The sequence below is a fragment of the Eriocheir sinensis genome, chromosome 54, assembly GCF_024679095.1.
Source record: "Eriocheir sinensis breed Jianghai 21 chromosome 54, ASM2467909v1, whole genome shotgun sequence".
Taxonomy (NCBI): domain Eukaryota; kingdom Metazoa; phylum Arthropoda; class Malacostraca; order Decapoda; family Varunidae; genus Eriocheir; species Eriocheir sinensis.
The window spans coordinates 4194632-4214631 of record NC_066562.1 but is presented as its reverse complement, the minus strand read 5'-3'; the positions used below and the strand labels follow the sequence as shown (position 1 = coordinate 4214631).

At 41.8% G+C, this 20000-nt stretch overlaps 1 protein-coding gene across 4 annotated transcripts in view; it reads left to right on the top strand.

Moving 5' to 3' along the window:
* LOC126983567 (NF-kappa-B inhibitor alpha-like) overlaps nt 1-20000 on the top strand; it is a 68533-nt gene that overhangs the window by 14323 nt on the left and 34210 nt on the right. For 3 of the 4 annotated variants that reach the window (XR_007735976.1, XR_007735975.1, XM_050836365.1), the window contains exon 1: nt 17759-18539. The exons of the other annotated variant lie outside the window; for it this stretch is intronic. Coding sequence is in view for 1 of the 3 variants with exons in the window: in XM_050836365.1 (XP_050692322.1) it covers nt 18007-18539 (533 nt within the window). In the remaining 2 variants the exon portion in view is untranslated. Of the gene's footprint in view, nt 1-17758; nt 18540-20000 lie in introns of those variants that run through there. 4 annotated transcript variants of the gene reach the window in all.

Below are 20000 nucleotides of genomic sequence, written 5' to 3'. Positions count from 1 at the left end.
TTTACTTACTGCAGAAAGTTGTTGGCCATTCATTACGTACCGAACGCGATTGTTATTTTTTCCGATGTGCAACACTTTACATTTGTCAACGTTAAATTTCATTTGGCATCGATTGGCCCAACGTGCATGTCGATCTATATCTGATTGTAAAGCTTCTTCGTCGAGTGTCGCAGGAGAGGGAAGGAAGAGAGAAAATGAGGGAAGGAAGAGAGGAAAGTAGGAAAGTAAGATAGGGAGAGAGAGAAAAGGAGGGAAGGAAAGGAGGGAAAGGAGAGAAGGAAGAGAGGAAAGGAGGAGAAAAGGGAGAGGAAAAAAGAGGAAAGGAGGGAAGAAAAAGTGGAAAGGACGGAAGGAAGAGAGGAAAAGAAGGAGAAAAGAGGAGAGAAAAAGAGGAAAGGAGAAGAAAAGAAAAAAAAATTAAGAGAAAGAGAGAAGGAAGAAAAGGAAGAGTAAAGGAAGGAAGAGAGGAAAGGAGAGAAGAAAGAGAGAGAAGAGAGAGAAGGAGGAAAAAGGGAGAGAAAGAGAGAAGAAAGAAAAGGAAGAGTAAAGGAAGGAAGAGAGGAAAGGAGAGAAGAGAGAAAAGGAGGAAAAAGGGAGAGAAAGAAGGAGGAAAGGAGGATAGAGAAAGTGGACAATCCAAGAGGGAGAGAAATTCTATGTATACGTAAGAATGTGTGTGTGTGTGTGTGTGTGTGTGTGTGTGTGTGTGTGTGTGTGTGTGTGTGTGTGTGGTGATGTAGTGATTGTGGTGATGGTGGTGGAGGTGGAAGTGATGGTAGATGGATTTCCCCATTCAAACAAAGGTCGATTTTTCTCTCTCTCTCATCTATTATTTTCTCTATTTTTTTTTGTATTAATGGTTCTTTCTCTTGTTCTCTAATTTTACTTCTATTTGTGTATTTCTATCTATCTATCTATCTATTTATCTATCTATCTATCTATCTATCTATCTATCTATCTATTTATCTATTTATCTATATCTCTCTATCTTCGTCCAGACATCTTGAGATAACTCGTTTCCGTTTTAGTCTGTCTGTTACTTAACCTATCCCCCCTTTCTCTCTCTCTCTCTCTCTCTCTCTCTCTCTCTCTCTCTCTCATCCTTTTATGGGTATGTTACTCTACCAATGAGTAAGACGATGAATTTCTGGAAGTGAGTGAGTGAGTGAGTGAGTGAGTAAGAGAGAGAGAGAGAGAGAGAGAGGGAGATAATTTTTACTTTTACTATTACTATTTCTATTACTACTACTACTACTACTACTACTACTACTACTACTACTACTACTACTACAATAACAACAACAACAACAACAACAATAACAACACATACACAATCTTCTTAGGGAGTTCCGACTTTGATTTCGGTGATAACTTTAATCTCTCTCTCTCTCTCTCTCTCTCTCTCTCTCTCTCTCTCTCTCTCTCTCTCTCTCTCTCTCTCTTATCATGGCGGCAGATAGCATGTTACGGGCTTCCCACAAATGCAGATTGGCGGCGGCGAAGAGGAGGAGGAGGAGGAGGAGGAGGAGGAGGAGGAGGGAGGTTTGATAACAATGGATAATATAAAAAGAAGAAAAAAATAATAATGGTAATAATAATGTTAATACTTCTTCATTTTCTCATTTTTATCATCATCTTTTAATCAAGGTATATAATATTCATAGGTGTGAGTAATTAATCCACCAGGTAATAGCCAGGTTATAGCTTTGTGTATGTCTGTTTACTGTGTTGAATCATCTATCTAAAACGTTCTTGTAAAGGAAGGAGGAGAGGAAAAGAGGAAAGAAAGGTAGAGAGAAAGAAAAGGAGGGAAGGAAAGCGAAGAAAAGAGAGAAGGAAGAGAGGAAAGGAGAAGAAAAGAGGGAAGAAAAAAAGAGGAAAGAGAGAGAGAGAGAGAGAGAGAGAGAGAGAGAACCACAAAGAAGGCTCAGAAAGCTATCACCAGCGTCACAAAACAATCCGTGAAAAAACATCAACTTATACGAGACTTTTTCCATATTCCTAAACGCATCGGGCTCCCATTACGTTTGATTCCCAAGGCTACAGAGAAGATTAACCGGGTTTTTAAGTGTGTATTTCCCCGTTCAAGGTCCAGAAGTCGGGTAACTCTGTCACCGGCATCACAAAGCAGGCCATGAAACAATATGCAGCTTCCACGAGAGTCCAAATTTTTAAACGTTCAGGGCTTCCAGTACGACAATTTCCCAAGGCCACAGAGAAGATTAACCGGGTTGTTAGGTGTGTATTTCCCCGTTCAAGGTCCAGAAGTCGGGTAACTCTGTCACCGGCATCACAAAGCAGGCCATGAAACAATATGCAGCTTCCACGAGAGTCCATATTCTTAAACGTTTCGGGCTTCCATTACGACTGATTTCCATGACCAGCAGAGGTGGGCGCGGTACTGAAAAAGCAGTAGTACGGTTGCGGTTGCGGTACTTTTTCCGGAGTAGTGCGGTTGCGGTAGTGCGGTACTTTTTCCGGAGTAGTGCGGTTGCGGTAGTGCGGTCCCATTTTTTTTCTTTCCTAGTGCGGTACGCGGTGTGCGGTACTGCGGTAGTGGTAGCGGTAGTCAAAAGAAAAATACTTCAGTCCCTATCCTGGCTGTCCAAACGAAGGAAACATGCTTAAGATAGTACAATGAAAAGTCAGCCGGCACCACGGACGGGTCCGGGGTTGAAATGGCCGGCACCGCGCGGGTTAAAGAAGACTCGCAGTGTAGTAGTTTAGTCTGTCTATTTAGTATTTAATTTTGAACAATAACTGAAAAGTCAGAGTGATTGAATCACTGATTCGGATGACTGATACCGATTGACTGATTGAGTCCGATTCACTGTAAAGAAACATTTCTGTGAGCATGCCGCGCTGCAAATGTCGTCTTCGATAGTTTTCAGAGTACCACAAAAAAGTACCGCAGGATTTTTTAGTGCGGTCCGCGGTAGTGCGGTATTTTCAGAAATGTTGCGGTAGTGCGGTACTTTTTTTGTGATGCGGCACTACCGCACTTCCGCACTAAATACCACACTTGCCCACCTCTGAATTGACCACAGAGAAGATTAACCGGGTTTTTATAAGTGTAATTCCCCGTTCAAGGCGCAGACATCGAGTAAAACAGTCGATAAAAACACAGCAACTTCCACGAGAGGCTTCTTAAACAGAGGAACTTAAGCGCCGATGCATCTTATAGTCTCCTGAAAAACCCGCAACCAGCCGCCCTCTTTTTCTGTTTTCTTGTCTGGTCATTTTTTCCTTTTTCTCATATTTTCATTTTCTTTTTCTCCTTCCTTCTTTGTCTCGTTTTCTTTTGTTTTTTTTCTTTTCCTAATTTTTTCTGTCTGTTTTTTTTCCTTTCCTTCCATGCAACCAGCCGCCCTCTTTTTCTGTTTTCTTTTTCTCCTTCCTTCTTTGTCTCGTTTTCTTTTGTTTTTTTTCTTTTCCTAATTTTTTCTGTCTGTTTTTTTTCCTTTCCTTCCATGCAACCAGCCGCCCTCTTTTTCTGTTTTCTTCTGTCTGGTCTTTTTTTTTTCCTTTTTCTCATTTTCATTTTGTTTTTCTCCTTCTTTGTCTCGTTTTCTTTTATGTTCTCTTTTTTTCTTTTCCTATTTTTTTTGTATTTTATTTTCCTTTCCTTCCATGCAACCAGCCGCCCTCCTATTCTGTCTGGTCTTTTTTTTTCCTTTTTCTCATTTTCATTTTTTTTTCTCCTTCTGTGTCTCGTTTTCTTTTCCTTTCCGTTTTCTTTTCCTAGTTTTTTTGTCTTATTTTCCTTTCCTTCCATGCAACCAACCACCCACAGATAAATTCCTCGAATCCCACCAAACATAAGAATTTACAATATTAATGATACGAACACATTTTTTTTGCCCTGAAACACGACGGGAGAGTAATACAAAGGCACATAAAACTATCTCTTATAATGATTAGATACAAAGGTCGTCAGTTGGGAAATCCTGCCCGAGGTAAAATAGTCATCGGATTGTCTGCCTGTCTGTTTTCTTATCTATCGTGTACTTTGAGAGAGAGAGAGAGAGAGAGAGAGAGAGAGAGAGAGAGAGAGAGAGAGAGAGAGAGAGAGAGAGAGAGAGAGAGGTTACTTAAACACACACACACACACACACACACACACACACACACACACGTTGACTCATTATCACAATTACATCAGCGACAGTTTAAAAGTGAACCTTAGTCACTTACCATGATAGTAGTAGTAGTAGTAGTAGTGGTGGTGGTAGTTGTAATGATAATAATAATAATAATAATAATAATAATAATAATAATAATAATAATAATAATAATAATAATAATAACGATGATAATGAAAGAGATAATGAAGTCATTGCCCTTGACATTGAGAGGATGTAGTATCTCTCTCTCTCTCTCTCTCTCTCTCTCTCTCTCTCTCTCTCTCTCTCTCTCTAGATAGATAGATAGATAGATAGATAGATAGATAGATAGATAGATAGATAGATGGATAATGTTAATTGTATAAAGAAGGAAAATAAAAAAGTAGGAAAAGAAAAAGAAAGAAAAAAATAATTCGAGAGGGAAAATAAGAGAGGAAGGAATGAGGAAAAGAAAAGGAAAAAAGAAAAAAAAGTAAAATAAACAAAGAAAGAAAGGATGAAAAGATGGAAAAAGAAAGAAGGAAAGAAAGAGAGAAAGCAAGGAAGGAAACAAAGAAAGAACGTTTATGAGAGAAAGAAAAAAACAACAAAAAAATGAAAATAAATATAAATTCTACGTAAAAAGAAAATTGAATCATGTAAATTTCCACCTTGTGTGTGTGTGTGTGTGTGTGTGTGTGTGTGTGTGTGTGTGTGTGTGTGCTTGCTGCCCAGGAATGCTGCCCATGTGCGTACGTGAGCGTGTGTACGTCATGGGTATTCCACACACACACACACACACACACACATACACAACCACACACACACACACACACACATATTTTCGTTTTCCTGTACGTAATATGGGTCGAGAGAGAGAGAGAGAGAGAGAGAGAGAGAGAGAGAGAGAGAGAGAGAGAGAGAGAGAGAGAGAGAAGTAAAGTTATGAAAGAGGAAATGCGTGTCACTAGGTAAGGAAGGAAGGAAGGAAAGAAGGGAGGGAGGGAAAAAATGAAGGAAGAGAGAGAGAGAGAGAGAGAGAGAGAGAGAGAGAGAGAGAGAGAGAGAGAGAGAGAGAGAGAGAGAGAGAGAGAGGAAGGAAGGAAAAAAGAAGTAGAGAAAGAAAGAAGAAATGAAGAGAGGGATGAAGGGAAGAAAGAAACAAGGAGGAAAAGGAGGGAGATAAGAAGGAATGAAAAAAAGAAGGAAAGGAGAGAATGATGAAGAAAGGAAGGAGGGAAGAACGATGGATAAATAAATGATGAATAATGATGATAGAAAAATGATGAAGATAGAAAGGATGGAAGAAGAGAAAGAAAGAAGGAAGGAAAGAAGGAGAGGAGAGAAGAACAAAGAAGAAAGAAATGACAAACGAAAATTAAAAAAAAGAATGGAGAGATAAAATGGAGGAAAAGGATTAGGTGAGAAGGGAGGGAAGGAAAGATAGAAAGGAGGGAGAAAGGAAGGAAGAAAGGAAACAGGGAATAGGGTAAGGGAAAAAATGGGGTAATAGGGAAATAGGTAGGAAGGAGAGAGGAAGGAAAGATAGAAAGAAGGAAGGAAGGAAGGAAGGAAGGAAGGAAACACTGAATAAGGTAAGGGAAGAAATGGGGTAAGAGGGAAAAATAGGGAGGAAGGAAGGGAGGGAGGAAGGGAGAGAAGGAGGGAGGATATGAAGAGCTACGTGGTTGATAGTTAAAAGGGAGGGAAGGGAGGAAGAGGAGGAGGAGGAGGAGGAGGAAGGGTGTGAGGTAAGAGAGGAAGGGGAAGAGGAGGAAGAGAAGGGAGGAGGAAGAGGAGGAAGGGAGGAGGAGGAGGAAGAGAGGATAGGAGGAAGGGTGTGAGGTAAGAGAGGAAGGGGAAGAGGAGGAAGGGGAGGAGGAGGAAGGGAGGGGAGGAGGAGGAATGGAGAAAAGGGAGGAGAAAAGGTGTGAGGTTAGAGAGGAGGGGGTAGAGGAGGAAGAGGAGGAAGAGGAGGAGGAGGAGGAGGAGGAGGAGGAATGAAGATGACCTAATATGGAGAACGAAGAAGAAAAAAAAAATTAAAAAAATAAATAAATAGACTAAATATATATAATAAGAGAGAGAGAGAGAGAGAGATAACGAACGAACGAAAGAAAGAAAGAAAAAGTAATGAAAAAAATGAAATATATGAAAAAATGAAAGAAAAAGAATGAAAAAAAGAAAGACAGAAAGAAAGAAAGAAAGAAAGAAATGGAAAGAAAGAAGGAAAGAGAGAGAGAGAGAGAGAGAGAGAGAGAGAGAGAGAGAGAGAGAGAGAGAGAGAGAGAGAGAGAGAGAGAGAGAGAGAGAGAGAGAGAGAGAGAAACAAACAAACCAATGAGTACCCACGGGCGGTATTTGGCGCACCACAAACTAAGAAATAAATAAATAAATAAAGAAAGAAAAACGAAAGAAAGAAAGAAAGAGAAAAAGAGAGAAATAGAGCGAGTGAGCGAGAGAGAAACAAACCAATGAGTACCCACGGGCGGTATTTGGCGCACCACAAACTAAAAAAAGAAAAAAAAAAGAAAAGAAAGAAAGAAAGAAAAAAGAAAGAAAGAAAGGCGCGCCCAGGTATAGCAGGTGAAGGAACTCTCCCACGGGGCAAACGCAACATTGGAATTCCTACATTTTTTTCTCTCTCTCCTTTTCCTCCTATGGCCACATGGTATTTAGGACAAAGGAGGAGAGAGAGGAGTGGCTGAGGGGGGGGAGGGGAGGAGGGGGGGGGTCCTGATAGGGATTTACGTTTCTGTAAGACCTACTATCATAATCTGTTTTCCATTCCCTTGAGTTTCCTGTATTAGACACGTTCGAAGTTCATTTCTCTCTCTCTCTCTCTCTCTCTCTCTCTCTCTCTCTCTCTCTCTCCATTTTTCTCTACTACCCATGACTGTCGAAATCTTCTAATGTTGATAACTCTCATCCTCTAATTTTCTTTATCATTGCAAGATTTCCACATATCGCAAGTTTCCTGTGGGACTTGCCCACGATCAGTATTCTCAGACGCGTAGCAATGGTTTTAAGTTGGGTTCTCATTGGTGTTTCTTTAGGTTCACGGTACAGAAGAAGGGTCAGACTACCACCAGGGCCATCAAACTACCCATGGAAATGCCCCAAACTCCCACGAAAGCCTGGTCAAATGTGTTTCTTTAGGTTCATTGTACAGAAGAAGGGTCATATTACCATCAGGGCCATTAAACTACCCCTGGAAATGCCCCAAAACCCCTAGGAAAGCCTCGTCAAATGTGTGTATCTTTAGGTTCACGGTACAGAAGAAGGGTCAAACTACCACCAGGGCCATCAAACTACCTGTGTTTCTTTAGGTTCATGGTACAGAAGAAGGGTCAGACTACCACCAGGGCCATCAAACTACCCCTGGAAATGCCCTAAACTCCCACGAAAGCCTTGTCAAATATGTGTTTCTTTAGGTTCATGGTACAGAAGAAGGGTCAGACTACCACCAGGGCCATCAAACTACCCATGGAAATACCCCAAACTCCTATGAAAGCCTTGTCAAATATGTGTGCTTGTGACGTCCAAAGATTTGAGGATATGGCAACTCAGAATCCCTTATCAGAGGATGCAATAGTCTTAACTTGGATTTGAGTACGAGGGAAAATCCAGAACCCCTTATCATACTCTTTTTTGCAGTCAACTTTTCTTTTTAGTCCATGATCTCTTTATTCCGTTAGTTTACAGTAATGAGAACTCTGAATTCCCTTGGTCTAATCCCTTTCCTTCCTCGTGAAATTCTAAGTTATGTAATATTTTCGTTGTGTGAGTTTCCCGTGAGACGATCTGTGAAGTGTCTGTCTTGGGAAGCTGCTAATATTCGCCTTTTTCAGTATATTTTCTTATTTGCATCTCCCTTCATATTAGTCTATCTATCTTTATCTTACTATCTTTATCTTGGCTATCTTATTAAACGGTCAATATTCGCCTTTTTCCGTCTATTTCATTCTGTCTATCTAACTTAAAATTCATCTTTCTATCTTCATCTTCGTATCTTTATCTTGCCTATCTTCGTAAACGGTCAAGATTTGGTTTTTCTATCTATTTCATCCTGTTTGTCTACCTTCAAATTCATCTCTCTATCTTTATCTTACTATCTTTATCTTACTATCTTTATTTTGCCTATCTTTTATCTTGCCTATCTTAGTAAACGGTCAATATATACTTTCTTTCTCTCTGCTTCGTTCTGTCTATCTTCCTTCATATTCATCTCTCTATCTTTATCTTACTATCTTTATCTTACTATCTTTATTTTGCCTATCTTTTATCTTGCCTATCTTAGTAAACGGTCAATATATACTTTCTTTCTGCTTCGTTCTGCCTATCTTCCTTTATATTCATCTCTCTATCTTTATCTTACTATCATTATCTTGCCTATCTTAATAAACGGTCAATATATACTTTCTTTCTCTCTGCTTCGTTCTGCCTATCTGCCTTCACATTCATCCCTCTATCTTTATCTTACTATCTTTATCTTGTCTATCTTAGTAAACGGCCAATATGTTTTTTTTCTATCTATTCCATCCTGTCTGTCTAACTTCATATCTATCCATCTAATTCTTTTTGTCTTTATCTATATTGTTTTGTCTGTCTGTATCATTGAACTACAGTATTATAAAATATTTCTTTCTTTCTTTCTTTTTTTCTTTCTTTCTTTTTCATTCCCTTTTTCTCTTTCTTATTTTCCTTCATGCATTCATTCTTTCTTTTTCTCATTTCTTTCTTTCTAATACCTATTCATATATATCTAATTTCTTTCTTTTCTTTTTTATTTTCCTTTCTATCTCTCTTGCTTTTTTTTCTATTTCTTTCTTTCATTTTTTTTCCTTTTTCCTTATTTTCTTTCATGCATTCATTCTTTCATTCTCTTCTTTCATTCTTTATAATACCTATTCATATCTATAACTTCTTTCTTTCTCTATTTCTTTTTTTCTTTTTCTTTATTTCTTTCTTTGTCTGTCTTTCTCCCTGCTACCCATGGCTGTCGAAACCTTCTAATATTGATAACTCTCATTCTGTCACATTCCTCCTGTACGGGCCCAAAATCACTTATCACAACGTTTCCTGACTCTCGTAACTCCTCATTCAGTTCAAGATCTCTTTTATCAGTGAGTATCCTGCAAGGCGCCCCAAGACTCCTTATCGCATCGTTTTTAATCTTGGCTTTGATTCGAGTACAAGGGAATATCCAGACGCTCTTATCCCAGTTTTTTTGTCTTAACTCTTCCTCTAGTGGTAAAGGGTAAAGGTGGGAGCATTTGCTAAAGCTGTATGTGGCGGCGGTGCTCATCTCCGGCACATTGGCCCTTTGATCCTGTGGTGGGAGAGAATCACCAACCCGGTGTGACATCCGGGTCACCACAGTTTACCTTCCCCAGCTTTCCCAGGCACCCTTTACCGACCAGCCCGAAAGGAAGGATGAACAGCTGGGTGGGCCGCAGATACGTGTAGTTAGGGTAACCACTGTATCGCGGAGGGCCATGATCTTTGTATCAGACACGGGGTAATCGTAATCTGTAATCGTAATCGATTAGAATCGATTAAATTTCTTCAAGTAATCGTAATCGTAATTGATTACCCTCTTGTTTTTTTTAAAAGTAATCGTAATCGATTACATTAAAAATGTAATCGTAATCGTGATTACTGTTGTGATTACATTAGCAAAGTTTCAGTTAATAGTTTCTCGTACACAAGTATGTGCTCTAAATATCTATAGTAATTCAACCAATTAAATATTTGGTTTGGTACACGTGTAGGAAATTTTCAAGTTCACCTTTCAGCCCTTCCTGTAACCATGATTGTAATCACGGTTAATACATCATGTAATCGTAATCGATTACACCTAATTTTATTGTAATGGTAATCGTATTCATGAAAATATGAAGTAATCGTAATCGATTACATAACATGAGTAATCTCCACATGTCTGCTTTGTATTTTGTTCGTTTTCTGCGGCACAAACTCTGAATTCTCTAATGAAATTCATCTCCACCTCGTTAATTCCTCAGCCAAGTTTTTTCTGGTTCGGGAAATTTTGAGCGAAACAAATTCTTCATCCCGTGAGTTTCCTGCCGCACAGTGTTGGATTCCTTAACGTCCCTCTTCCCGGGGAATAGTACGGTATTCGACTCCTTCCTCCCGCTGGTTCCCCGCCAGCCACGCGGATACACAAGACTACAAGGAGACCACAAGAGGGTAGACAGTCGGCCTCCACATTGTAGTTCCTGACGACGGGTGGTTCAGTAATTTCCCCTCCTATCCATAAGTACATATAACCTTCATTTAATGCTTTCAATAATCCTGTTTCCCTCAACTATACACACCTGCTCAGTTTGCTCCACTCCTCCACCATTTTTTTTTATAGTTTTTCCCAACCTTCTACATTTGTTCATCTACAGTTCTTCTCTACCTTCTTAATCCCTTAACCCAGTTCCCCTCCCATCCATAACTACATCCATCCTCCATTTAAAGCTTTCAATAATCGTGTTTGCCTCAAGTACACACCTGCTCACTTTGCTCCACTCCTCCACCAGTTTTTTGCTCATTTCCCTCCTCAACCTGTATATTTATCCAACTCACACACCCGTTACTGCGAGTTCTTACATCAGTTATTTACTCGCGTTCTTCGTCTACAGCTCTTTTTACCTTTTTGTTTTTCGTATCGTATATTTTTTTTCCAGTTTTCCATACCTTCTAAATATGTTCATCTAGTTCAGTGGTTCCCAAAGTTTTTCTGGTCGCTACCCACTTTTCATACATGATCCTTGTCCTCCCACACACACACAGAGTTAAATACATATATAAAACTATAAATATATAACTCTGTGCCCCAACCATAACCCAGGACTACAGTGACTGTCTACACTCCTACGCTCATTAGGTCCTTATAAAAACACTCTAGCATTTCCTGTAATTATGCAGAGCTTACTTACCATTAAAAGGGTGCTGATGTTGGCTTAAGTTCATATAACACTGAGTATTCACAGGTGGGGTCAAACTGATTACACGGGGAAGCACACACGGTGGTCAATGTTGCAACTGTGAATGTGTGGATAACTCTGAGTAGCTTGAACATCCTTTCTGATACTGAAGAATCAAGGCCAGTTATCATACAGAATCCATAGCTTAGGAAGTCTTAAAACTATGTTGAGCTAAAATTATCTACTACCCTAAAATATCTCCATGGCTGGTTTTATGTCAAGAACACAGAATCAGATATAATAAGGTAATTACACACCTAAAAAAAAAAAAAAAAAAAAGACGCATTACTCACGTGTCTGGCAGCAAGAAATTACACAAGTCTGAGGTGAATCTGTAAGTTCCCTCCACTCTATAGCTGCCTACCCGCTAAACTCCTTTGGTTTTATCTGTACATAGCCTCAGAACATTGCCCCCTGCATTCTGTTATATGGCCCCCAGTTTGGGAACCACTGATCTAGTTCTTCTCTACCGTCTATATTCCTTAACTCAGATCTTTGGTTGCCTTCTGAATTTCGTAATATGGTTCTTCTCTACCTTCAAAATTCCTTATGCTAGTTCTTTTCTTCCTTCTAACTTTGTTCATCTAGTTCTTCTCTAACTTCTAAATACTTTAACCCAGTTCTTTTGTTGCCTTTTGAATTTCGTAGTCTGGTTCTTCTCTACCTTTAAAACTCCTTACGCTAGTTCTTTTCTACCTTCTTAAGTTGTTCCTCTAGTTCTTCTCTACCGTCTATATTCCTTAACCCAGCTCTTCCGATGCCTTCTGAATTTCGCAATCTTGTTCTTTTCTACCTTCAAAATTCCTTACGCTAGTTCTTTTCTACTTTCTAACTCGGCTTTATTAATCCCCTTAACCCATTTATAAACCTCAATTAAGGCACCTCGCAGCCAATGTGTTTCCAGAGAATGTAGGTATTTTTTTATTCATTTTATTTTTTTGTTTATTTCTTTTAGGTTTCCCCTGTTCGGAAGTCCCTAAGTCCTTGCTTCATTGTAATTATCCTTGTCGGGCTTGAAACTCCATTATCAAAGTTTTTTTAAATTTTTATGTAGGTTATATCTTGAAGTTATATGCATGGAGGTCACATGTTGTCAGGTGTTGTCCCTCTTCATGGGCTCGGCCAGGCTCGCCCACCCCCATCTTTTGGCCGTAAATTTGACAGTTCGTCGGCTTCACTTCAATGAATGGGATTAGCGGGCCGTGTCGACTCCACCAATTCTACCTCCATTGTCATATGTCACGCAAAACCTATGTTTCTCAAGTTTCCCACTGCACGGACTTGCTTAAAACTTATTTCAAAACTCATTATCGAAGCTCTTTTTTATTCACCGTGAAATTCTAAGGAACACGAAACCTGTATTCCGTAAGTTCCCCGCGGTAAATCTTTCTTAACTTAGCCTGAAACTTCTTATCGAGGCTTTAATTTCACACACCGTGAAGTTCCAAGGCGCCCAAACCTCCATCCCGTAAGTTTCCCGCGGTAAAACTTTATTAACTTAACCTGAAACTTCTTATCGAGGCTTTATTTTCATACACCGTGAAGTTCTAAGGCGCCCAAACCTCCATCCCGTAAGTTTCCCACGGTAAAACTTTATTTACTTAGCCTGAAACTTCTTATCGAGGCTTTATTTTTATACACCGTGAAGTTCTTAGGGACACAAACCTCCATCCCGTAAGTTTCCCGCCTCACGTAGTTTCTTAAGGTCGCTCTCGTTGCCTCATGGTGTGTGGTAACCCGCAGCGCCGCTCTTTTCTCTGAACCCCGAGTGGGAGAGGCGCGGGATTTCTGAAGGCGGCGAGTACTTTGAATTTCCTCGCCTCGCAACAAGACTTCTTCCAACCTCCACCTGAGATGTGAACGCGGCGGACTTACTTAACATTTCCTCACCTTCACCTAATATTTGGTCTGGGAAATGGCCACGTAGCCCAAAACAAGACCTTCCCGTGGGATTCCAGTGCGGCAAAGTTGCATTTCCTTCTTGTGTCCTAATGGGAGGCCTCTTCTATTTAGAGCACTGGGCAGCTCTAGATCATTAATCGGAATCTGATCGCGACTCGCTCTGAAAAAATAGAACGCCCTGAGGCTGTGTTTCCCATCAGTTCTGTTGTTCATTAACCGTGAGTGAAGGAGACCAAGGGGACGCCCACGTAACTCTTGGACACCGTTGCCAGATTATCGTACTCAGAGCATAGTGCTTGCCGGTTTTTGACGCCTAACTATTGCCAAGAAACATCAGGAATTAACTATTTTAACGATAAATATAAATGAATCTAGTTATTGGGGCGCAGAAGACAGTTTTTGGGTCGGGAGTTGGTAGTTATAAGAGCCTTAGTACGAATCTAGCAACGTTGCTCATGGCTGGGGCAAGTCGATTGATCCTTGAAGGGGAAGGGCAGCTGCGCGGAGGCATGCCCTGGGGTGGCGTCAGCCGGTGAATGAAATGACGCGCCTCCTGGGGTATGTTCCCCGTTAGTTAGTTATTACCAAGATTCAACATCTTTGGTGCCCCCAAACGCATTAATGTACCATTGTCTTAATTGTTCTTTTCGCCAAGGGTTACGGTAGGAGCCCCTGGGGTGTGCACTCTTCATAAGTGATGATAGGCTGCTGTGTTGCAACCGTGCGGGAACTTGTGGACTGAAAGTTTCGTTTCCTACAAACCACCGCAGGAGCTGAACCAGGCAGCTCATGATCGATGTAATTCAGATCTGGTTGCTAGACAGAACACGGGCATCATAGCCAGATCATTGATGTGAAACAGATGATCGTAAATAGAAGAGGCATTTATCTCCCCGAGGTTGATATGCTACGCTACATAAGAGTTTTATTTACTCGTCTTAAGTGGAATGCCACAGGAAAACGGGGCTCGAGGCTTGGCGTAGGCTTTCCCGGGTCCCAGAAGTGCTCCATCAAGGGGCCGTTTCATTTGTCACGGTGGAATTTCACGGGAAGTAGGTGTTGTTGAGCGGCGCAGATGTTCTCAGGATTAAACTGAGGTGAGGAAATACAAGTCTTTCATGTCGGGAGATCTTGTTGCGCAGCGTGGGTGATTCTCAGGATAAAAATAAGGCATGGGACGACCCTGTCACGATGGAGCCACACGTTGAAATCATTAACAATAACTTAACTGAATAACGTTGTGTGTGTGTGTATGTGGACACGATAGTTGTAGGCCCTGACACCGATGACTGCAATGTTCCGAGTACGACAAGCTGGTAACGCTGCTCGGGCCCCGTTTTCCCACTGCACACCACCTCGAAAGCCGTAAGTTATATATTTTTTTCTCTGTTTTTTTTACTGTTTTTTCTTGTGTTTAGTTTCGTATTGCTTTATTTCTCCTTTTTTGTTGTTCCTTTCTCGTTTTGTCGTAATTCGTGTGTGTGTGTGTGTGTGTGTGTGTGTGTGTGTGTGTGTGTGTGTGTGTAGAATTTAATGACTTCGCTGAGGTCTGGGTTCGCTAAATACGTACACACACACACACACACACACACACACACACACACACACGAACTGCTATAAACAGGTGTGAATCTGAAGGTGGAATGTTTACCTTCAGATTTTACTTTTTTTTTATATTTTGTTCATTTTGCCGTTTTTTGCTAAGTTAAAAATAGCAAGGTTAGCAACAATCTCTCTCTCTCTCTCTCTCTCTCTCTCTCTCTCTCTCTCTCTCTCTCTCTCTCTCTCTCTCTCTCTCTCTCTGTTCGCAGGATTTCCCTTAGAAACAAAAAACAACAACGGAGGGATGGGAGAGGAAGGAAGGGAAGGGGGGTAAGGGAAGGGAAGGGAAGCAAGGGAGAAGAGAAAGGAGGAGGAGGAGGAGGAGAAGGAGGAGGAGGAGGAGGAGGAGGAGGAGGAGGAGGAGGAGGGAGGACAAAGGGGGGTAAATACGAGGGGGGAGGGGAGGGAGAGAGAGAAAGGGAAAGGGAAGGGAAGGGAGGAGAAAGGAAGGAAAAGGCATCATACGTGTGGGTTTTTACAATAGTTTGGGGGGTCAAATTTACTCCGTTTTCTCGTCCCTAAACACTCGAGGGTACTCTATTCTATTCCTGCCCTGCTCAACATTATCGCTATTTCTGAGTGTTCCCGCTATTTCCGTGGACAAGTGATATTTCTAGCCGCTTGTATGTTTATTTTCCGCACCATATGGCTGGCTATTCCCGGCTAACTATGGCTATTTGGGTGGAATTTCCATGAGTAATGTCCGCAACCATTTCTACGACTTCCTGCCCAGCCACCTTGCCCGCCTTGCCTATTTCTGACTAATGGTATTTCTTAACTCCCTAAACACTCACACAATTACTCACTCACCCTTTCGTTACCTCAGATTCCCACGGGGTTTGTGTAGCAACTGTGTATCCCTGCACGGTCACTCATTTAGGCCATACTTAACTATATCCTTTTCTTGGGTACCTGAGTGTCGTATATGCTTTTTTTCTCACTCTTTGTTCAGTTGATATAGTTTTCATTCACCTCTTTGTTACTTAAGATTCCCATTGGTCTTATGTAGCAACCAACTGTATCCGTGCGCGGTCACTCATTTAGGCCAAACTTAACTATATCCTTTTCTTGTGTGCCTGGGTTTCGTATATGCTTTATTTAACACTCTTTGTTCAGTTTTTATAGTTTTCATCCACCTTTTCGTCACTTGAGATTCCCGTGGGTTTTATGTAGCAACTGTATATCCCTGCATTCACTCGCTGTTAGGTCATTTTCAATCTATTTACTTTTTTTTCCGTATCTGAGTTTCCCTATAGAGCCTACTTTCTTTTCCTTCAGTTTTTACAAGTTATATATGTTACCCCCTCTACGGTCACTCTTGAGGTCATATTTAACTAGCCTACCTTCTAACTATGAACTATTACGAACTACTATTGCTACTATTACTCTTATCATTCTATTACTATTATTACTATCACTAACTATTACAATTAACTTAACTATTTACTTTTTTTTTTGTATATTCCTACCTGAGTTTCGTATATGCTTTATTCCTCTTTCTTCAGTTTCTACAAGTTCAAATTCGAGTTGAGTGATGTATTATTGAAATTATTAACGTATGGTGGTCTACGCCTTGCCTCAGTGCTCAAATCTGCCTCTTACTTCTTCTTCTCCTTCTTCTTCTTCATTTTCTTCTTCTTCCTTTTCTTTTTCTTCCTTTTCTTCTTCTTTTTCTTCTTCCTTTTCTTCTTCTTCCTTTTCTTCTTCTTCCTTTTCTTCTTCTTCCTTTTCTTCTTCTTCTTTTTCTTCTTCTTCCTTTTCTTCTTCCTTTTCTTCTTCTTTTTCTTCTTCTTCCTTTTCTTCTTCTTCCTTTTCTTCTTCTTCTTTTTCTTCTTCTTTTGACTTGTTCCGCTTTGTATCGCTTCTTAGGTCCTCCTCGGTACTTCTCCACACTTTTATACTTCAAAACGCTCACTTAGATACTTCACAGGGCACACTTATACACTTTACCCTGCAATGAGCTCTACTTTTCTGCTCTTTTCTTCCACTGACTTTACTTTTCTGTTTTATTTTCTTCACTTTATTCTCTTCTATACTTCACAAAACACACTTAATTACTTCACAGTGCACACTTATACACTTTACCCTGAACTGAGCTCTACTTTTCTGCTCTTTTCTTCCACTGACTTTACTTTTCTGTTTTCTTCACTTTATACTCCTGGAACCATATTCTCAAACGCTTCTTCGCTCACACACACACATTTGACAGAGTTTTTGAAGGGGTATTGGGCATTTCCAGAGGTACATTTATGATCCTGGTGGTAGTTTGACCCCTCTTCTGTCCCTTAAACGTGAAACACACATATGAGAACCCGATTAAACTCCATTTTAGCCTTTGGAAATAGATAACATGAGAGATGGATTTTTTTCATTTATCTTTTCAGTCCTTTTGTTAGTTTCCGCTTCCACTATTACACTTTTCACTAGACAAGAATCCCCTCGTAGAAATGCAAGTGGTCAAGAAAGTGCTACATTAAACACACAATTATTATCAAACACAGCAAAAAAAGACCATCATAACCAAAGCAGTATTCGAGAAAGCCTAAACAATTACTCATTTGCTTGTTTGGACACGTTTAGAGCGCAGGCAACAGGCTCAAGGGGCATATTTGGGCATTGCAGCCTACCCACGTGCCCCTCCATGCCCCCCTATGCCCCCCTCCTCAGCCTCGATCACTATTGCCAAAGTCCCCCATGGCAAATGCGTAAGAGGCAAAGAAAAGGGAATTGGCAACACTGCTAGGCGGGAAAACCAGAGAGAGAGAGAGAGAGAGAGAGAGAGAGAGAGAGTTGCAGCACACCTCCATTCTCTCTCTTTCTCAGCCTTGTAATTCATCGTTTTGAGACCTTCACATTATTATTTATGAAGTGCACGTATGATGTTTTTTTCTTTTTTGCTTTGTTTCCCGTGTGTGTGTGTGTGTGTGTGTGTGTGTGTGTGTGTGTTAGGAGGGAAGGTGGAAGGAAGGGAAATAGAAGAAAAACAAGTAAAAAAAAAACAGTAAAACAAAGAAAAAACACACTAAACAGAAACTCTAAAAACGAGAGCTATGGAGAAAGTATACAAACCAGTGCGTGTGTGTGTGTGTGTGTGTGTGTGTGTGTGTGTGGCGGCATCTGGCACGCACGCAACCACCACGAACCATTCACACACACACACACACACACACACACCGCCAAACACACACACAGAGCCAGGCAGTCACTCTTAGACGGGCGGGCAAGGAGGACACACGTGAGCCGCTGTCCAAGGCCCTGTTCTTAGGTGTTTCTGGAGTGCCACACGTCCCATAGTGCCACAGTGGGGGCTCGAGGCATCGTGTGAAGTGTCCAGGCCCTGTGTACGCGTGTGTGTGTCCCTGTTTGCGTGTGAGTGCATCGGTGCGCCCCTAGATGTTAAGATGTGGCGTGGCGGTCAGGGCGCTGCAGGTGTTGTGGGTGTAACGTCTCCCAGGGCCAGTGAGGGCGTGGGGGCGGCGGTGGAGGCATCTACAGGAGGTGCTGGAGGTGTGCCCGGCGCCACAACCCTCGGGGACCATCACAAGTCACAGTTCGATTCCCACAACGACTCGGGTTTCCTCTCGGGTTCGAATCTTCTGTCTTCGAGCAGTCTGAACCCCGAGGACCCCGACACTATGCCCTTCTCCGCGGCGCCGCCCTCCACGGAGATCTCCAAAGGGGGCGCGCTGTCCCCCACAAGACTGGACTCCGGTATAGACATTTCTGACCAGCTTAGTTCCCTCCACCTCGCCTCCCCCTCCACCTCCACCACCTCAACCTCCACCTCAGAGCTTGGAGAGGGAGAGGAGAGCTCTTCCCCCCTCCCTCCACCCCCAGCCATCACCCCGCCCCCCCGGAGGTCCCGCCTGGGGCTTAGTGAGGCTCAAGTGGCACTGCTGCAGGAGATTTTCAAGAGAGACGAGGATGGGGACACGTAAGGCACTATCTGTTTGGCACTGTCTGTATGTGGCACTGCATGGCCCTTGTATAGCATTGTATGGCTCCGTATGGCACTGGTTTTGTGTATGTATTGTGTTTGTGTGTTTGTATGGCCCTGTATGTTTGGCTATGGCCCTATGTGGCACTGTATGGCCCTGGTTGTGTGTATATGACTATAGTTCCATATGTTCCTATCTGTCAGTTAGTGTGTGTGTGTGTGTGTGTGTGTGTGTGTGTGTGTGTGTGTGTGTGTGTCACTGGGCCCTGTGTGGCACTGTATGGCCCTGGTTGTGTGTGTTTGACTATAGTTCCATATGTTCCTATCAGGCAGTTAGAGTGTGTGTGTGTGTGTGTGTGTGTGTGTGTGTGTATGGCACTGGGCTGGGTTGGGCACGGAGGGGCGGGGCTCAAGGTCACCGGCACTCGCAGGGTCGTTAACCGTACACACACACACACACACACACACACACAGTCATGCACCAGATCAAAAAAATACATCTTGTCAAGCCCGTTCAGTATGTGTGTGTGTGTGTGTGTGTGTGTGTGTGTGTGTGTGCAAGAATGTCTCAGTCATGCAGAGTAGGTAAAATTGTTCAAGCAAAGAAGAAAAATGTCGTCTAGTAAGAGGAAGAGGAGGAGGAGGAAGAGAAGAAGGAGCATATGGCTGAGGAGGAGGAGGAGGAGGAGGAAAAGCAGGAGAAGGAAGAGGAAGAGGAGGAGAAGGTATAGGATATGGTTTAGGAAGAGGAGGAGGAGGAGGAGGAGGAAAAGCAGGAGGTGAAATAGGAAGAGACGGATCATAAATTAAGAGGAGGAGGAAAATGTGGAAAGGGAAGAAGATGAACGAAAGAAGAATGATTGCAACAGGAGGAAGAGGAGAAGAGGGAAGGATTGAAGGAGGAGGAAAATGATGAAAAAGAGGAGAGGTGGAGGAGATGGAAGCAAAAGGGGGAAGTGGGGAAATAGAACAAAAGGAGGAGGAAGAAGGTGGAGAGAACAATGGAGGAAAGAGGAGGAGGAAAACGAAGAGAAGGAGGAAGATGAACATAAAAAGAAGAATGGTTGCAACAGGAGGAGGAAGAGGAAGAGGGAAAGAGGAGAAGAAGGAAGAGTGGAAGGAGGAGGAAAATGACGAAAAAGTGGAGAGGTGGAGGAGATGGAAGGAAGAGGAGGAAGAGGGGAAATAGAACAAAAGGAGGAGGAAGAAGAGGAAGAGGAGGAGGAGGTGGAGGTGGAGAGAACAATAGAGGAAAGAAGTGGAAGAAATAAAAATAAATCGCTGAGTCAAGGAAAAAAAATATAGATGCCATAAAATGAGACAACGTGTTTAAAAATGAATCAAGAGGAAAAAAAACACGTAAACTCTGCAAAAAATAAATAAACAAGACATGTATTAAAGCAAACAAGTAAGAAAAGCAATAGAACAAGTAACTGGCGATAGACGTAGAAAGTAAAC